Here is a 19428-nt window from a genome sequence, read left to right as displayed (position 1 = left end):
TCACACACAGAGCAATGGCTCGTGGAGGGGGGGTTGGGGCGCCTCCCTCTATACCCACAGAGCAGGGCCAATTCAGGGGGTTGGGGCGCCGCCACTGTCACACTCGGGGCAGGGCTGATGGAGAGGTTATGGCTCTACCCTGTCACACACAGAGCAGGGCCCGTGTGGGGGCAGGGGTTGGTACGCTGCACCCAGTCAAACACAGAGCCACAGAGCAATCAGGGGATTGGAGAGCTCCCCCCTATCAGGCACAGAGCAGGGCTGATCAGGGGGTTTGGGCGCTGCCCCCTGTCACGCTGATCCCGGTGTTGGGAGGCATATTACCCTTTTACTATATAGAATAAAGGCCTGGTGCTTGGGTAGGGGCTGGCTGGTTTGCCCTGAAGGGTGTCCTGGATCAGGGTGGGGGTCCCCACTGGGGTGCCTGGCCTGTCTGGGTGAGGGGCTGAGGGCTGTTTTCTGGGTGGCGAGTGACTGAAGCTCCCAACCGCTCCTTGTTTTCTTTCTTTTTTTTTTTTATTCTGGGCCAGCTTTAGCTCTGAGGCCTCACTGCTGAAAACATTGATACAATGTTGCGGTCTGGCTTTCTGGGGTTTTGTTTAGCTTCTTATTTGCAACATAGTACATAGTTGCTTAGAGTTGCAGCTGAGAGGCTGGCAAGTTAGGCGGGGAACGTTGGAGTCCGCAGTCACTGAAGCAAGCAAGCCTCCCTGCTCGCTTCAGTGCATGGCTGCTGGCCGCCATCTTGGCTGACAGTTAATTTGCATAAGGATATGCTGATTAGCCAATGGGAAGGGTAGCGGTCATACGCTAATTACCATGTTTCTCTTTTATTAGTGTAGATATTTCAATGCCATTTAACAAAGAAAAATCAACCAAAAAAATGAGTTCGCGTGTCACCTCTGACATGCGTGTCATAGGTTCGCCATCACTGGTCTATAAACTTGTATGTAGCTTCCTACCTGCCATGCGCTTTTCTGGGGAAAAGATGCTAAAAGATGACCCAGAGAGAGTCACTGTATTTAGGGTCTCCCAGTCTGGAAGGCACACTGACATATAAACATGCAATGTTTGTTTAATAAGGAAAAAAATCACTAACAGAGCCATGCCAAGTGCTATGGTGACCCACAACTGTGCTGGGGTATCCCACTGGTTTAACAAAGCAGCTCATCCTATTTAGGTTTGATATTGAAGTACAAATAGGAGTTTATTTGGTAGAGACGATGAAAGAGAGGAATCAGGGTTTTAAAAGTCTTTACTGCATAGACGGACTCCTAAAACCGATGAAAAAACAGCAATGAAATAAACTCAGGGTCACACAACTAGGAAGCAGCAAAGCCAGGCCTGGAGGCCATAAAACCTAAGACTCTGAGGCCATTGCTCTCTCTCCCACCCTTCCAAGCTGCCCTCATAGCACAGGGAGAGATGCATGGGAAGGAGTGAACATGGGTACGTGCTGAAAGGCAAGAGCAACGGCCCCCAGTACAGCATCCATTCCCCATCTGGAGAGACAGTGACCAGCCCGTACCTGGAAGTTCTCTTTGATTCTCTTCTCACTGAAGCTCTTGGCCAGGACCACTACCCCTCGCTGCACTTGGTAACGCAGGGCCACCTGCCCTGGACTTCTGTTGTGCTTCTTGGCAATGGCCTTCAAGACCGGCTCCTCCAAGAGAGTGGGGCTGTCCTTTTCCACCCTGAAAACAAAACCAGAGCATGTAGATGTGAAGGGTATAGTACCAGAAATATAAAGTGTGCTGTCCCTTTCCCCCCAAATTCCCAAAATAATCAAGAGAAATGTGTGTAGAACAGCACATCCATTTGTCAATATCATATCACCAATATTTATGCATGACAAGCTGTGTAAATTATATTACAAAATAACTTTTAAAATAATATTTGGAGTATGCATGAAACAACAATGAAAGAATGGTGATGACTGTGGAAGTTCAGTGACGGTACATGGGACCTCACTACACTATTGTGTTGGCTTTTTAATGTTTGAAGTCTTCCATAATAAAATGTTAAAGCTTAATTTAATTATATATATATATATATATATATATATATATATATACACACACACACACACACACACACACACACACACACACGTACTTAGAGGTCCAGTGCACGGATTCGTGCACTGGTGGGGTCTCTCACACTGGTGCACGATCAGGGGCCTGGGAGAGACTATGGGAGAGCTCCAGGACATGTCCTGCCTATCTCACCCAGTCTCAATTGGCTGGACCCCAGCAGCAAACTAACCTACCAGTCAGAGTGTCTGCCCCCTGGTGGTCAGTGTTCATCATAGCTAATGGTCAGTTGAACCAGCCACTTAAGCTTTTATATATATAGATGTGTGTGTGTGTGTGTGTGTGTGTGTAATTATTGCTGATAATATTACAGATGTTTCCCATATCCACCCCCCCCCCTTTACCAGCCTCCTCCCAGCCCTTACCTAGGCCCCAAAGAAAGCTTAATTTTAAAAAGTGTTTCATCAGTAATAGAGTTGCTGACAGAGGTTAACTCTGATATTTTTATTACCAGTTTGGGTCTTTTTGGGACCCCAGGGCACTGTAGGCAACAAGAACAATGTCCTTGGACTTGCAGAATTCCAAGAGTTTGCTCTGGTTGAGATACGGGTGACATTCCACCTGTGAATTGCCAAGACCAGAAGGTATCAGAATACATGAACCAATATCATGTAAATTTGAAAAGCCTTTGAATGAATATCTAATATATGTACCATATTTTCCAGATTGGTCATTTTCTCATGCATCTTCTGAAATACCTTCAAATGCTATTAGTTTTAGATGTGATAAAACAATTTTCTTATTTTTTATTAGTGCTTGAAATGATTAAAGAATGTTATACCTGGTCTGTGACCTCCACATGTAATTTCCTATAGAAAGAAACTAAGATTCCTTAGAAAAATGGCTGATTCCAATACTGGGCAGAAAAGCTACAAACTGAGCCTAGAACATGCTGAGCCAGTTCCAGCATGTCCACAGGGCTGAATCATTTGGAGATGGCTGAGGGCATTTCCCCAAACCTGAAAAAGATGCATAAATGATTGCTTGCTGCCAGACAGCTGAGGGCATTTCAATCTACATGTTATTACCTCCTACTGGCCAAACACCTGAACAGCCTTGGGCAGTTCCTCCAATCTGACAATGCTTACCCTTTGATATCTACCTTGCTATAGGACAATTTGTGTTAATAAAAAGCAAGGGGTCCAGAGAGACAGGAGAACTTGGTTCCTTTAGCCAAGCTCTTCTGGCCCCCCAAAATGCCTTCCAAAATTATGTTTCATCTCTGGGCTCTTGATTAATTTACACACAGCGCCTTCTCCAGATTCCTGAACCCTCTAGATAAGCGGTTCTCAACCTGTGGGTCGCGACCCCTTTGGCGGTCGAACGACCCTTTCACAGGGGTCGCCTAAGACCATCCTACATATCAGATATTTACATTATGATTCATAACATAGCAACATTACAGTTATGAAGTAGCAACGAAAATGATTTTATAGTTGGGTCACAACATGAGGAACTGTATTTAAAGGGCCAGAAGGTTGAGAACCACTGCTCTAGATGCTGGATTAAGACCACCGGCATTACTTTATTTTTGCTAACATTTGCTTATCCCAACTCGTTCTTTGGTAATTTTTAAAAAAAGCATTAGAGAATCTTTTTGCAGGAGAGCTGACAGCTCTGCCCTCTCCAGTCACCTTTGAAATCAGAAGCAGAGGATCCGGCAGCTTTTTAGAAATTACAGATTTTTGATCCTCAAAACAAATTAGGTATTTTATGATTTGAACAAGAAACCACATTTTTAAATATGATAATGGCACATATAGCTCTTCTGCAAAAAGATTCTCTAATGCTTTGTTTAAAAATTACCGAAGAATGCATTGGGATAAGCAAATGTTAGCAAAAATAAATTAATGCCGGTGGTCTTAATCCAGCATCTAGAAGGGTTCAGGAATCTGGAGAAGGCGCTGTGTATAAATTAATCAAGAGTCCAGAGATGAAACATAATTTTTGAAGGTATTTTGGGGGGCCAGAGGAGCTTGGCTAAAGGAACCAACTTCTCCTGTCTCTCTGGACTCCTTGCTTTTTATTAACACAAATTGTCCTATAGCAAGGTAGATATACATATCAAAGGGTAAGCATTGTCAGATTGGAGGAACTGCCCAAGGCTGTTCAGGTGTTTGGCCAGTAGGAGGCAATGACATGTAGATTGAAATGCCCTCAACTGTCTGGCAGCAAGCAATCATCTATGCATCCTTTTCAGGTTTGGGAAAATGCCCTCAGCCATCTCCAGATGATTCAGCCCTGCTGACATGCTGGAAAACAAAGAGGACAGGAAGACACTAAGTGTTGTCAGAGGCATCTTCTGATTAAAATGATGCCAATTCTATCATTGATAGGAAAGTAATTATATTTGTTGAAATTCATGAATTCACAATTACATATTGAAGCGAGAGACATATTTTATACATGATGAATCATTTTCTACAAATATATTCCTAGAAGTAATTAAGTAAAATGAAGAATATAAATATTTGACTGGTTTCTTGCATGATTTTCAAACTGTTTCAAAAAAGGGATATACAACTTTATAATAACAGTGATTGAACATTGGCAGCATTGTTATTTTTTAAAATTATTTCTTTCAATGTGTTATCTACTTCCTCACTTTCCACTGCTTTGCTCTCTCTCTGGCTTTTCCCCTTACCACTCTGTAACTGCTCCTGCTATGTTTCCCATGAACTCTGTCTCATAAAACCCCATACTTTTTCTATTCCTAGTTGGATTGGCTGCTCCCAGCAGGATCTACCTCATGGCTCATGCAAACCTTTTCAGTGGTCTTCCTTGGTTTCCCTGATAACACATGGTATCATATTTCTTCCTCCCTGTCTGCCAACTCCTGCTCAATCCCCTCACCAGTGCCTCTTTGCCTAATCTTTAAATATTGACTTTCCTGCCCTTTTTCTGTTCATCCTTTGAAGTTCCTTGGGAGAGAGAATACATTTCTCTGAGTTTAATTGCCACCCATAAAGCAATGGTTCCAAAATATGGACCTCTCCTCTAGCCCTGCCTGAGCTCCAGACCAACACTACCACCTACCAACTCAGCATCTCTACTTGGATGTCTCCTGGGAACCTCCAACCCACCTCTGAGTAACTGAAGTCATGATCTCCCCAATCCACTTAACCTGTTCCTTTTCTGAAATTCCCTATTGTTATAAAAAGAACAATTATCTGTGGAGTTGGCATCAAGCCAAAAACTTGGGGAAACTTAATCAAGAAAGAAGGTGTGGTCCAGCCAGGGTGGCTCACTGATTGTGTGTCAACCTATGAACCAGGAGGTCAGGGTTCAATTCCAAGTCAGGGAACTTGCCTAGGTTGCAGTCTTAATCCCCAGTAGGGGGCGTGCATGAGGCAGCCAATCAATGATTCTCAACTTTGGTGTTTCTATCTTTCTCTCCCTCTCCTTTCCTCTCTGGAATCAATGAAAATACACAAATTTTTTAAAATAAGAAAGAGGATGTGAAGAGCAGAAAGCAAAACAGTTGACATAGTCATGCACTCACCTGGTTGCAGACAGGCTTGTACTTGAGCCCTGGCTTGTTCAGGATCATCTCCAGCTGTTTGTGATTGAAATTGGACACCCCAATGGACTTGGTTAAACCTGCATCCTTACACTTCTCCAGAGCCTAGGGAGGAAAGTCATGTGTGGCAAACCTGTAGTGTAGTTCAGTCCTTTCATTTGACAGTGAACTTTTTAAAGACTGGAAATCTGTCTTAACATGTATAATAATGTGGCTGAACCAAATAGCTTTATCACTTGGACATATTTTTCCCCCAGTATACTTTATTGCTATGTACACACAGCTTACAACAGCTTTCCCCTCTCTGGTGTGTTTATCTGTCCTGGGATAGGGCTCTAGCTCCTCTGGAGTTTGACATGTCCCTTTTACAGCTCACATGCTCAACCCGATCAGTGTGGCAAAGAAACTTTTACTTAGGACCACAGAAGTTTACATAAAAAAAGACCTTAGTGCCCAGCAGGCATGGCTCAGTGGTTGAGCATCGACCTATGAACCAGGAGGTCACCAGTTCAATTCCTGGTAAGGGCACATGCCCGGGCTGCCAACTTAATCCCCAGTGTGGGGTGTGCAGGAGGCAGTCAATCAATGATTCTCTGATCATTGATGTTTCTATGTCTCTCTCCCTCTCCTTTCCCCTATAAAAATCAATAAAAACATTTTTTAAAGAAAATAGACCTTAGCTGTGATCCCATTCAACTCACTTGCTTTACAGAGGAGAACACCAAACTACAGAGGAGTTTGGCGACATGTCTGAGGACAGACAACGGATGGAGCCAGAACCCATTTCTTCTGATCCCCATGCACTGATGTCCACCTTATCCCACCATTTTTGGGTTGCAGTAGCAGTACATACCTCCCAGGTGTCACGCAGGTCCACTGTCTCTAAAATAATTTTCCCATTGGCATCTTTAGGCATAAGCTCCTCTCCAGGCTGGAATACAGAGAGGGGAGGAGAAAGAATTTTTTAAAGAATGATCTTTCTCATGCCTAAGTAGCTTGGTAACACAGCCTTCAAGAGGCTATTATTACTAAGCAGTGTGTGTGTGTGTGTGTGTGTGTGTGTGTGTGTGTGTGATGTAAAGAAGACATTGGTGGAAAGGAAGATCAGAATTAGTTGAGAGACTGTAGCAAAGCAACTCTCTCCCATTTACCTCCACTTTCCTGTCCACACACTCTCCCAAAATTCCACTAAGAATGAGTTCCCCTACCATTAGAATTGATTTTGTTTCCCAAGGACAGGCTTGTTTGGATGATGGGATTTCCCTTTACTATTAAGAATGTGTTTTAGTTCCAATTTATGTTAACCCAACTCAGAGATAGTGAGAATACCAGATGTGCTCAGCAAATGTCCACTGTGATGAAAGGCTGGACCAGTGATGCTCAAAGGAGCCCCATGTGCAATATGGACCACCCTACAGTGCCTCCCTCTTGACTGGCTGAGAGGTCCATGCACAAAACCCTCCCCCTAAAGAGGTGTGGACATTCATTGTGTCTCTACTATCTTTGTAACTCAGCTTTCTTGAGACTCTCTTCAATAAGGGGGAGCACATCACTTGGACATGGAGGGCAGTGTCTTCAACTCTTTGATGTGGGATACTCTTGGGCATAACAAGGAAAACAAAAGCTAACCTTCATAGCTACTGGCACATGAATGATGAATAGATCTACATAGTCCAGTTGAAGTTTCTTCAGTGATCTCTCCAGGGCAGGTTGAACCAATTCTGGTCGAAAGAAAGTACACCAAAGCTGCAATAACCAAAAAGAAAATTTTTTTTTAAAATGGTTTGTGATGTCACACATTTGGGAACTGAAATTAAATTTCATGGTTAGGAGATCGAGCAGTGAGTAACCAACCACTATGGTGGTCTCAAAATAGAAAGTTCTGGGGCTAAATTTATGTTACTTACTGTAAATGAGGCTTTTAATGGAATACTGAGATTTATTTGAGTGACTGTAAGAAAATTGTCAATAAAATGCAGATGGGCCAGGAAAAGCAACCTAAATGTTTCAAGGATTAGCAAACTCATTTCTGAAAGGAGAGTCAGAAATGTCAGGCAAGGGGAAATGGAATCTATTGCCCTACATAGGAAATGCCTGGAAGCAGGACTGCTCAGAGGTCCATATTCGGAAAACAAATCACCATTGATGTGGACACACATAGGACCATTCTCTAGAGACCTCAGCTTTTTGTGTTGGAAGCAGGCTTTTCCACCTAAGAAAAGTTTTACAAATTTCAGTAAATTTGATGCTGACTTGAAAACAGTCTTTCCTACTCTGGCTCCCCTCTGGGGATAATATGTCAACCTCACTTGGATATGTGCTGAGAGAATTTGCTGAAGAATGAAAGGAGTGAGAGAAACCAAGATGGCGGCATAGGTAAACACCAGAAATTGCTGCCTCGCACAACCACTTCAAAAATACAACTAAAAGACAAAATGGACATCATCCAGAACCACAAGAAGGCTGGCTGAGTGGAAATTCTACAACTAGAAGGAAAGAGAAAAGCACACTGAGACTCAGAGGAGGTGCGGAAGTAAAGTGCAGAGGTACGGAGGCCCACGTGGAAAGGGTTGGCAACTGAGGACGAGGTTGTCTTTTTCAAATGGGAGGGAGTCTCAAGCTCCTGACTGCTCTGAACAGAGCAGTCTTTGGGCAAGTCTCTGGGGACCCAGACTCATACAGGGAGAAACCGGACTGTGTGGCATCGGGCCGAACTTGAGGGCAGCTTTCTCTCAGAGGTGCTTGCAGCAATTACCGGGACACTGAGATGAGGGGCCCTTTAGGGTAGGACTGAGGACCAGCCATAGCTTCTTGCTCCACCCTGTTGATCCCCTGAGACCCTGCTCCACCCAAGCTGTGCACAGAGGCTTTTGCATATGAAAGGCCTGGCCCTTTGGAATCTGAAAATTACCTAACAAACTGCAACTGGGTCAGAGAGACCCAGAACTTCCAAAAGAAGGCCCAAGGCCCTACAGCAGCTTGCATTGCTTCACAGATGGACCTCATTTGGGCACCTCCAAACCCCAAACAAGGAAGAGGAATCTGCAGATCTCTCCATAGCTCCTGCTGGGTAGCATCAGGAAGAGGCTAAATTAGCACCTCCTTAGAGATCCATGAGCCAGTGTACCCAGTGGTCAGAGTGGGACCATCCAGATTACAACTCCTCAGATCCATAAGGGACACACTCAGGGGGCAGACTCAGTGAGCACCAAAGCCCCACTGAAGCAAGTCTTGCCCCAGAAGGGTGTCTCCAGCATAGAAGTTTTTCCACTGCAGACACAGCTGATTCTCACAGTCAATTGGTCTGGAGGTCAATTCTTCCCAGTGATACCTACAACAATTAAGGCTTAACTACAACAAGACTGTGCACAAAGGCCACAAAAGGGTGCACCAAGAGTGTTCACCTCAGGTAATTGGGGAGGCTGAGCCACTGGGCCCCATAGGACACCTACCACAGAAAGCCACTCTACCAACACAGGGAAGCATTAAAAATGCGGAGACAAAGAAACAGGTCACAAATGACAGAAATGGAGGAAAGAAAACTACTGAATATAGAGTTCAAAACCACACTTATAAGGTTTTTCAAGAATTTTCTAGAAACCGCCAATAAATTTAGTGAGACCCTCAAGAAATCTAGTGAGACCCTGGAGGATATGAAAAAAGACCAACTAGAAATTAAGCATACACTGACTGAAATAAAGAATATTATACAGAGTTCCAACAGCAGACTAGAGGATCACAAGAATCAAGTCAAAGATTTGAAATACGAAGAAGCAAAAAACACCCAACTGGAAAAACAAAAAGAAAAAAGAATCCCAAAATATGAAGATAGTGTAAGGACCCTCTGGGACAACTTCAAGCATACCAACATCTGAATTATGGGGGTGCCAGAAGAAGAGAGAGAGCAAGATATTGAAAACCTATTTGAAGAAATAATGACAGAAAACTTCCCCTACCTGGTGAAAGAAATAGACTTAAAAGTCCAGGAAGTGCAGAGAACCCCAAACAAAAGGAATCCAAAGAGGACCACACCAAGACACATCATAATTAAAATGCCAAGAGCAAAAGACAAACAGAGAATCTTAAAAGCAGCAAGAGAAAAACAGCCAGTTACCTACAAGGGACTACCCATACGACTGTCAGCTGATTTCTCAACAGAAACTTTGCAGGCCAGAAGGGAGTGGCAAGAAATATTCAAAGTGATGAATAGCAAGAACCTACAACCAAGATTACTTTATCCAGCAAAGCTATCATTCAGAATTGAAGGTCAGATAAAGAGCTTCACAGATAAGGAAAAGCTAAAGGAGTTCATCACCACCAAACCAGTATTATATGAAATGCTGAAAGGTATCCTTTAAGAAGAGGAAAAAGAAGAAAAAGGTGCCCTAACTGGTTTGGCTCAGTGGATAGAGCATCGGCCTACGGACTCAAGGGTCCCAGGTTCGATTCCAGCCAAGGGCATGTACCTTGGTTGCAGGCACATGCCCAGTGGGGGGTGTGCAGGAGGCAGCTGATCGATGTTTCTAACTATCCCTCTCCCTTCCTCTCTGTAAGAAATCAATAAAATATTTTAAAAAAAAAGAAGAAGAAGAAAAAGGTAAAGATACAAATTATGAACAACAAATGCACATCTATCAACAAGTGAATCTAAAAATCAAGTGAATAAATAATCTGATGAACAGAATAAACTGGTGATTATAATAGAATCAGGGGCACAGAAAGGGAGTGGACTGACTATTCTTGGCGGGGGAAGGGGTGTGGGGGATGCGGGAAGAGACTGGACAAAAATCATGCACCTATGGATGAGGACAGTGTGTGGGGGGGGGAGGTGAGGGCGGAGGGTGGGGGGGGACTGGGTGGAGGGGAGCTATGGGGGGAAAAAAGAGGAACAACTGTAATAATCTGAACAATAAAGATCTAATTAAAAAAAAAAGAATGAAGGGAGTGGACCCACTCTGAAGTGGCTCAGTCAATCCACAAGCAGATGGAGAAGCTAAGTGTCTTTATTTGTGTTTTACATATCAATGTTGACCCTTATTCCAAGAGTCTAAGGCTTAGACTCAACCTTCCTAATGCCGCAACCCTTTAATACAGTTCCTCATGTTGTGGTGACCCCCAACCATAAAATTAATTTCATTGCTACTTCATAACTGTAATTTTGCTACTGTTATGAATCGTAATGTAAATATCTGATATGCTATATGTGTTTTCCGATGGTTGCGACGCACAGGTTGAGAACCTCTTACTAAGCAACTGGGTCACACCCTTAGTACATTCTGGAGCAAAGCAACCCTTTCTTCTCTTTTTTTCTATAATGGGACTTTACAATGTCAGGAGGTAAAGAAATTATTCAAACCAAGTTCAAAGATGTTTGTTTTGTATTTGTTTTCTCCAAATAACCTATGTGATCTGACAAGGACCTCCTGTCACTCACTCACAGCACCTTGGTGGTGTAGAATAGGTCCTCTCTCTTCACAGTGCCATCCGCAATCTTCTCTCGAAGTGCCTGGCCGACCTCCTCCTCATTTTCATAGACGTATGCTGCATCAATGTGACGGAAACCTACATCGATTGCCACTTTGGTTGCCTCAGCAGCCTTGCTCTTAGGAACCTATAAAATATGAATAAGGAGGGTTGTCAGTTGACTTGACTCAGAGAGATGCAACTTATTTCCATAGAGTATGTTCACCAGCTGTTTCTACATGTCTCCTGATCTCCTGTTTGATGGGGCAAACCTTGGCAAGAAACCTGTACACTGGGGGCACAGATTAAACTCCAATATATCCTCTAATCTGAAATGAATTAGTGTAATGGACTTCACCAGGCAATGTGGAAAATTAAGTCATTCAATAAAGAATTTGTTTCACAGGCCCCGGCACACCCTCTCATCTTCATTCCATGTTTCCCACTGGGGGAATTTATGTTGCCTGTTTGCTCAACTTTAGCATCTACCAGATTAAAGGGCCTGGTTCCCAGTAGAGGAAACCTACCAGGTGACACAAGAAAGGTTCCACCTACCCCAATGCCACGGCTGCCCCCTAGTCAGAGCTCACACGCCAGGAAATCCTGAGTTTAACAGCAGATTACTGTAGGGACAGTGGTACTTGATATTGCTTTTCAGAAGAAGATAGAGTGGCCGCTATGTGATGGTGGCAGGGAGGAGCATGTCTGGAGTTCAGACAAGTCACTAGGGCGGCTCTTGGCACTTGTATGCCTAGTAATAACCACGAATAAACAATGATAGCAAGTACTGAGAGGGTTAACATGAAACACAGGCAGATAGGCAGGGTCTAGTGGAAAACAAAGGCAGGGGAACACAGGCAGGGGCAGGCACTGCAGTTTGAACAAGCCTAATCACAGAAACCAACCATGCAGAAATAATAAACTGTTTCTGGACTCAAAGTAGGAGGCATGATAAACAAAAGATGGCCTGCAGCAACAACGTGTATGAACACATAGAAACAGAAAGGTCAGCATAGGAACAGAGAAAGAACACACAGAAACAGGGAAAGTTCAGGTCAGTTGCTGGGCAAGAACAATTGAGGGAATCAATCAGGTGACAACACGGATAGATATGGAAGCAGGCTTGTAGCAAATATATATGCCTGGACTACAAGGCTTTATGGGGCAGCTTATTATTACCACCCCCGCGCCCCCAGCCTTGCCACCCACCAGCCCCCATGAGGGGAGTCTGAATCTGTTTGAAATACATTTTGCACACTTTTGCTGAAATCTTCTGGTCTTCAGAGCTTATTCTTCAGTGTCGTGAGACCGGACCCCAGGAGAAAAACCCTTGGCTCACCATTCTGATTATCAATTTCGGGGGCTCAGTCAGAAGTTCAACTTCTGTACATCAAACCGGCATTAGATCACCAGACAGGATGAAGGAAGACTGCAGGGTTTAGGTTTACAGCAGTGTTCGAGGCCTTTCAGCACTTTCTACAGTGCTTCCCTGTGGTTACTAGGACCTTTGAATGTAAGTAGCTGATCAAAAACTCTAGTCTGGGACATCTTCAAAAGTACAGGTTTCTAGGAAAAATTTGGCCACGGTTGCAATCAAATTAACTCATTACAGCTTTGATTGCTAGATCATCTGCTTTCATCTTTGTTGCTAAAAGTCTGTAAAGTGGATTTGGAGCTGTTATAATGTCTTTTGCTTTGTTGGGAATATGGTTTGAAATAAGTATGTTTAAAATATGTTCATAAGGGTCAATCTAAGGAATGCCGGTTGTTTGCTTTTCTTGGTTATTGAGGATTGAGGCTTCTAAGAATTATTAATTGGAAATTATATTATTTAGGTAATAAAAGGCATGATGCATAGAGATGCATTTTGAAAACTAGTTATTCCTAAAATTTGTAAAAAGGTTTGTGAAAATTATAAAAGGTTTATAAGGAAAAATGTTAAATGGAAATAAAAACAAAGCCAAACAATGTGGGCAATTTGCAGCCAGTTTATAACTAACAAGCCATTATCTTCCCCAGCCAAGGACATAAAGCAAATTGTTAAAAACAACAACAAAAACCTCCCTATAGAAAGGGAGGGGCAAAGGGGAAAGAAAAAAAGAAGAAAAAAGGCCATTTTACTCCCTAGGCACAGAGGCCTTCAGTCTCAAGGCTTGGCAAGGTAAATGTGCCTCTTGTGATTTCTGAAAAGACCATAAAAAAAAACCAAACAGGAAATATTAAGAATTGATCTGTACCAGAATATTCAACAGAGCACTTTTGAGATCTACAGACAGGAGGGTGTATAATGCCTTGGACCCTCACCCAGATTGCTTTTCAGCTTGGTTGGAGGCCCATCCACTAGTATACTTCATGAGCCAGATGTACAGGTTTATTTACTATTCTTCTTCAATAAAGATGCATACTTTAATTGCTTTGATAAATTGTCTTTTCACAATATAGTCAAGGTCTCTCATATTAATTCATTTTGTGAGAAGAAAAAAATTCAGGTTTTGTGACTTTTGTTAAAGGTATTCCTAATTTGGGGCTTTGTTTTTTGGATACAAGGAAACAAAACAATTTAGTAAATTATATGTTTTTCTCCCTACCTAATCCCTCCAGAATTTGGCAACTCATAATAAATAAGTCATAGCAATGTGTTTCTTTGCATGGATTCAATAAGACCAATTTCCAATGATAGTTTTATTAACCAAGACTTTTGCTGGAGTGTCATGCCTGAGAGAGACATGCCTGGACTCTGGATGTCACCAGAAGACTTGAAGCCAATGTGAGCACCTTAGAGAACAGCCTGGTATCTTTCTTGGTCACATGATTCAATGTCAGTCTTTCCAGGTAAGGAACATGAAGGTTGCTTTCCTGAGAGTTAGCAAGAAAGGAGCCTCAAGACATTTTGGGAACCTCAAAAACTTGAGGAATTCACCCACATCTACATTGCAGGCAACTGGGTGGCTCAGCTTCTTTGCCCTGAGGGGCTCATTAAAGCTTCGTCATGAGATTCCAGCAAAAAAGATTTTAAAAGAGCCTGTACAGTTCATTACTGTTCTTAATTGTATTCATACAAACAATCAGGCCAGATTGAAACTGGACTTAATAAAATAAATGAATTCATCTTTAATAAGAATAAGGGTGATTTGGGGGAGAAAGATTATATTTCAACAGACCCTATAATGCACAATTGTGAGTTGATTCCAATTAATTGTTTCAAAATTTTATCTTATACCCATGAACTGAGCTGAATCTTAAATTGTCTGGTTTTCTTGCACATTTAGCTACAACTCTCCAGACTAATACTTACTTTTCTCCCATCCTTAGCCTTGGAATCATTGAACACTAAAACACTTTCCCTTGCACTAGACCACTTGTCATGATTCTTGTGGTTCAGTTTGTCTTCACCAGGTTACAAGCCCTACTCACACACAGGGAATGCCACCTCTAAATACCATCACCATCTCCTTCCATGCCCAGGCCTCATCGTCCCTCTGACAGAGAACAAGGATTTCTTGGCTCTGATGAAAAATGTCACCCCCTTTAATGTGGCATTTGTTTAGTCCTTTTCCAGTTTGTTAAAAGGAAAATCCTATCTTTCATATATAATCTTTTGTCAAATAAGTTTGACAACCATCCCAGGATTTGAATTTTAAGAAACTAGCTTTAGACTTGTAGGAATCAGAGGAAGTCCTAGTCCTTACCAGAATGATAGGAAAGCCTAGAAGGAAGTAACCCCTGCTCAGGAGGCATGGCATGCTTCTAATACCTACGCCTCCCCTTATGTAGAAGGGCATATAGGCCCTGGAGTTGAGGACTTTTTCTTTTGGGCAAAAAACAAACAGAACAGAGGACTGGGAAGAGGAGGGCCAAAAGATGCTGGAGGCCGGTCCATCCTTGTTGCTTGACACAGTTGCTGCAGGGAAGAAACATCTACACAGCATATGTTTCAAGGTACCTGGTGTATACGGCATACTGTTCTTAATATGTTTGCTCCCCTTTTTTAGCTCTATGTGTTATAACCAGAACCAGCTCCCTGAGAAAGGTTGTTTCCCCAGGTGGGGATTTTTCCCTGGAGTTAGGGATTGACAGGACTAAGGAAGAGAATAAATCAGTAAAACCCCCTAGTGTTACAGAAATACCATGTACTACTTATGAAGAACTTGGACTAAGACTGTGGGCAATAAATTTGGGACTTGTTGGGGCCACATCCCCAGGGTTCTGCCCACCAGAGAAAGCACCAAAGCCTATACCCCTGGAGACCCACCGACACAGGGCAGTCCCAGGGAAGGCAAGCAGCGGGGCTGGGAGGACATAACCTTTACTGGGTAGGATAATCTCCTTCAGTCACTTCCTTGTAGCTTATCAGTAGAGCAGTAGAATAGTGACCTTGGAATAGCCCTTATAATGGAACACAGAGATTAATCTAGACAAGATTGAAATCAACAGAACTAGATAGAGACAGGATTTTTGGCAAAGGTCAGATAAGAAACTATGAACTGAATGAAATAAGGAACTGTAGAAGGTTACCCAAAACATACCATGATGTGATTATCTGTGGCCTTATCCAGGCACAGGAGATCCACCTAGACCAGGGGTGGGCAAACTTTTTGACTCGAGGGCCACAATGGGTTCTTAAACTGGACCGGAGGGCCGGAACAAAAGCATGGATGAAGTGTTTGTGTGAACTAATATAAATTCAAAGTAAACATCATTACATAAAAGGGTACGGTCTTTTTTTTTTTTAGTTTTATTCATTTCAAACGGGCAGGATCCGGCCCGCGGGCCGTAGTTTGCCCACGGCTGACCTAGACCCAGCTTATTCTCTTTGTCTGTCTTTTCTACATCCTTCATCACCCTCCTCAGGCTCACCGAACCCTTGGCTGAGCTGCCCCTCCACAACTGACAGACTGGGGAGGCCAGAATGAAGAAGATAGATCTTTAGATAGCGAGGGCATACATAAGAATAAGACCAGAGTTCTTTGTATGCTCCTTGGTGCTCTGGGTGGTAGCCACCCCAGAGTTTTGGGTACTGGCCAAACTCTCCCAGCCCTTGGCCTAGAGACACTTCCTTTTAAACTCCTCTAGGAAGCTTGATGGGTATTTCAAAAACATTAGAACCATCTCAGACACTTTCAATCAGGGACACGGGTTAGTACAGGCTTCCCCACATCTGGAGTAGGATGCGTGCCTGGTAGGACACACTGGTAAGTGCACACAGTCCAGTAGGTCAGTTCTGTTAAGTGGGATTATTACCCCTAGATCTTGCCAGTAAATGCGACTAGTTTGGCAGATCCTCTTTTGTGGTCGCACACAAAGTCACACTAATCCTACATCATTTATCTAGGAGAGGTGCCCCAAACAGAGAAGGGAAGATCACTGAGGATGCTGGACATCCTTTTGTGTGTTTTCATACAGATGGGAAGCACTTTGTCCACACCCTGTGCAGATAGCCCTTGGGAAGCATTCGACGCATTGGTACACATTCAACCCTCATACCCTTAAAGAGAAATGCCTGATTTTCTTTTCTACCCGGGCTTGGCCTCAATATCATCTGGCAGATAGAGAGAGACATAGTCCCCAGAGGGAAGTGTTAACTACAATACCATCTTGTAACTAAATCTTTCCTATAAGGGGGAAGGAAGTAGTTTAAGTTCTCATATATCCAGGCTTTCTTTACTTTAAGAAATAATCAAAAATTAAGTCAGCAATACAAAATTGAACCATAGCTCTTGACAGCCTTGACCCAAAACAAAACCAGAGAATCAAAAACCCCCTAGGAAGGTGACTGGGCCTGGTGGCCCACAAAATACTCCTAAGCTATCGTGTCCTCCTAATAATATAGGACCCCTGGAAGGACAAGTCCCACCAAGACCCAAAGGCAATCCCACCAGGCCCAACAACCATCTGCCCTCTCCAGGCAATGGCAGGGGGATAGTTTTGACCCACCCTGGTGCAGGTATCATTTTCCATACAGGACTTAAAACAAATTAAATAAATTATTCTATCCCTAGGAATCTGGTTGGCCCCTCTTCTCAGCCCTTTGTTTAGCTATTTCTATTACTTATCTTTGGCCCTTGCTTATTAAACCTCCTGATACATTTTGTTTCTTCTCGCATAGAGGCTATAAAACTCCAAATGCAGCCCAAGATGGAAATGATTACCTTTTACCATAGACCTGCTCCTCCGAAGGGGCCTGACAACGGCACCTCAAAAATGCCCACTGCCAGCAGGAAGTAGCCAGAGTGGTCATCACCCTGCTCCCAACAGCCAGTTGGGGCCTCCTAATCAGAAGGGGGACTAAAAAGTTTAACTTGAAATTCAGGCAGATATGGCAGGGGTCCAGTGGAAAACAAAGGGAGGTGGAACATAGGCAGGGGCAGGCATGGCAATTTGAGCAAGCCCAGAAACCAATCAGGCAGAAATAATAAAATGTTTCTGGACTCAAAGAGGGAGGCATGGGGAAAGAAGAAAGGGCCTGCAGCAACCAGGTGTACAAATGCATAGAAACAGAGCAAGTTCAGCATAGGAACAGAGAAGAATATACAGAAACAGGGAAAGTTCAGGTCTGTTGCTTGGCAAGAACAATTGAGGGAATCAATCAGGTGATGACATGGCTAAATATGGAAGCAGGCTTGTAGCAAATATATACCCCTGGACTACCAGGCATTGCGGGCAGCCTTTTATTGTGCCCCCTCTCCATGAAGGGAGTCTGAATCTGCTTGTAATAAATTTTCCACACTTTTGCTTATATCTTCTGTTCTGTGGAGCACATTCTTCGGCATCGTGAGACACGGCCCCGGGAGAAAAACCTTTGGCTCACTGTTCCAGTTATCAGTACCACTAGGCAAGAAAGAGTGTAATAACCAGGTGATCAGACCTGTCAGTGGTTACCCAAGAAAGATTATAAAGGCCTTGGACCCAACTGGAGCAGTGAAGAGAGTCTGTGTTGTAAGTTTTGGTTTTGTTGTTGTTGTTATTGCATTTATAGATAGATATATTACTGAATGAATAATCTTATCATGATTAGCATCATGAATATTTTTAAAATATTATCCAAACTTTTTTTGTTGTTAATCCTAACCCTAACTTGAGGATATTTTTTCCATTGATTTTTCAGAGTGATTGGAAAGGAGAAAGTGATAGAGTCCAGCCCCAGCGGTCCAGGGGTTCTCAAAGGTGTGGACGGCGTCGGTGAAGAATGAACATGGAGACAGCGTTCAGATGATCAGCATAATCAGGTTCTTTTTTATTTCCCTGTTACAACTGTATTTATACTATTTGATTCTATAAGCATGCCTCTATAGTTACATCATGGTATGTTTTGGGTCCTCCTTTGACCTTTTACAGTTTCTTGTTTTATGTTTATAGTTTCTTACCTGACCTTTGCTAAAAATCTTATTTCTATTTAGCTCTGCTGATTTTAATCTTATCTATTGTCCATGTTTCTACATTTTATTCTAAAGGTTAGTCTCTGTGTTCTATTATAAGGGCTAGTTTGTTATTTCTATTCTAAGGCTACTATTCTATTGCTCCACTATTAAGCTATAAGGAAAAACCTGAAGGAGGTTTTCCTATTCTATGGCCTAAGTAAAGGTTATGTAGCTTAAGGGTGATTGTTCTTAGCTATGGTGATTAACTACCTGCCTGGAACTTAGTTTAAGTCTTTCTGCTTGCATAGCTCGAATAAGATTTTTAGATAAGGAGCCTGCCTGCATTGTTTGCAGTGGTATTTCTTTAACTGTTTCATAGTTGTCCTTTTAGCCTTACTGGTAGTATTCCTTGGGACTGCCCTGCGTCAGCGGGTTTTTAGGGGTATAGGCTTTAGTACTTCCTCTGGTTTGTAGACCCCTGGGGATGTGGGCCTAGCAAGTCCTAAATTTATTGCTAACAGTATTAGTCTAAGTTCCTCATAAGTGGTACATGGTATTTCTGTAACACTAGGGGGTTTTACTGATTTATTCCCTTCCCTAGTCCCATTAATCCCTAACTCTAGGGGAACATTCCCAGCTGGGGAAACAACCTTTCCCAGGGAGGTGGCCCTGGTTAGAACACATAGCGCTAAGAAGGGGAGCAAACATATTAAGAACAGTATGCCATATACACCAGGTCCCTTGGAACATATGCTGTGCAGATGTTTCTTCCCTGAAGCGACTGTGTCAAGCAGCAAGGATAGAACAGCTTCCAGCAGAGGGAGGGAGAGAGAGAAACAACCATGTGAGAGAGACACATGGATTGGTTGCCTCCTGCATGTGAGGGATCAAACCTGTAACCTAGGTACATGCCATTGAGCAGGAAGGAAACCCACAATGCTTTGATGTATGGGCTGATCCTCTATCCCAGTGGTTGGCAAACTGCGGCTCGTGA

The 19428-nt window shown here is 43.0% G+C and overlaps 1 protein-coding gene across 2 annotated transcripts in view; it reads right to left on the bottom strand.

Annotated features, from left to right (window-relative positions):
- LOC102428982 (prostaglandin F synthase 1-like) overlaps positions 1-15642 on the bottom strand; it is a 20981-nt gene extending 5339 nt beyond the window's left edge. The window contains exons 1-7 of one of the 2 annotated variants that reach the window (XM_014455552.2): positions 15603-15642; positions 11057-11224; positions 7243-7359; positions 6467-6544; positions 5596-5718; positions 2545-2654; positions 1529-1694 (exon numbers count right to left, since the gene is read on the bottom strand). In XM_014455552.2, coding sequence (XP_014311038.1) covers positions 1529-1694; positions 2545-2654; positions 5596-5718; positions 6467-6544; positions 7243-7359; positions 11057-11224; positions 15603-15605 — 765 coding nt within the window. In that variant the 5' untranslated portion in view covers positions 15606-15642. Of the gene's footprint in view, positions 1-1528; positions 1695-2544; positions 2655-5595; positions 5719-6466; positions 6545-7242; positions 7360-11047; positions 11225-15602 lie in introns of those variants that run through there. The other variant, XM_023753587.1, reaches the window with a different exon arrangement.
- Between the last annotated feature and the right edge of the window lie 3786 nt (positions 15643-19428).

This window comes from Myotis lucifugus, unplaced genomic scaffold, assembly GCF_000147115.1.
Source record: "Myotis lucifugus unplaced genomic scaffold, Myoluc2.0 scaffold_47, whole genome shotgun sequence".
Taxonomy (NCBI): Eukaryota; Metazoa; Chordata; class Mammalia; order Chiroptera; family Vespertilionidae; genus Myotis; species Myotis lucifugus.
The sequence above is the reverse complement of the archived record's forward strand: the minus strand, read 5'-3'. Positions and strand labels throughout refer to the sequence as shown.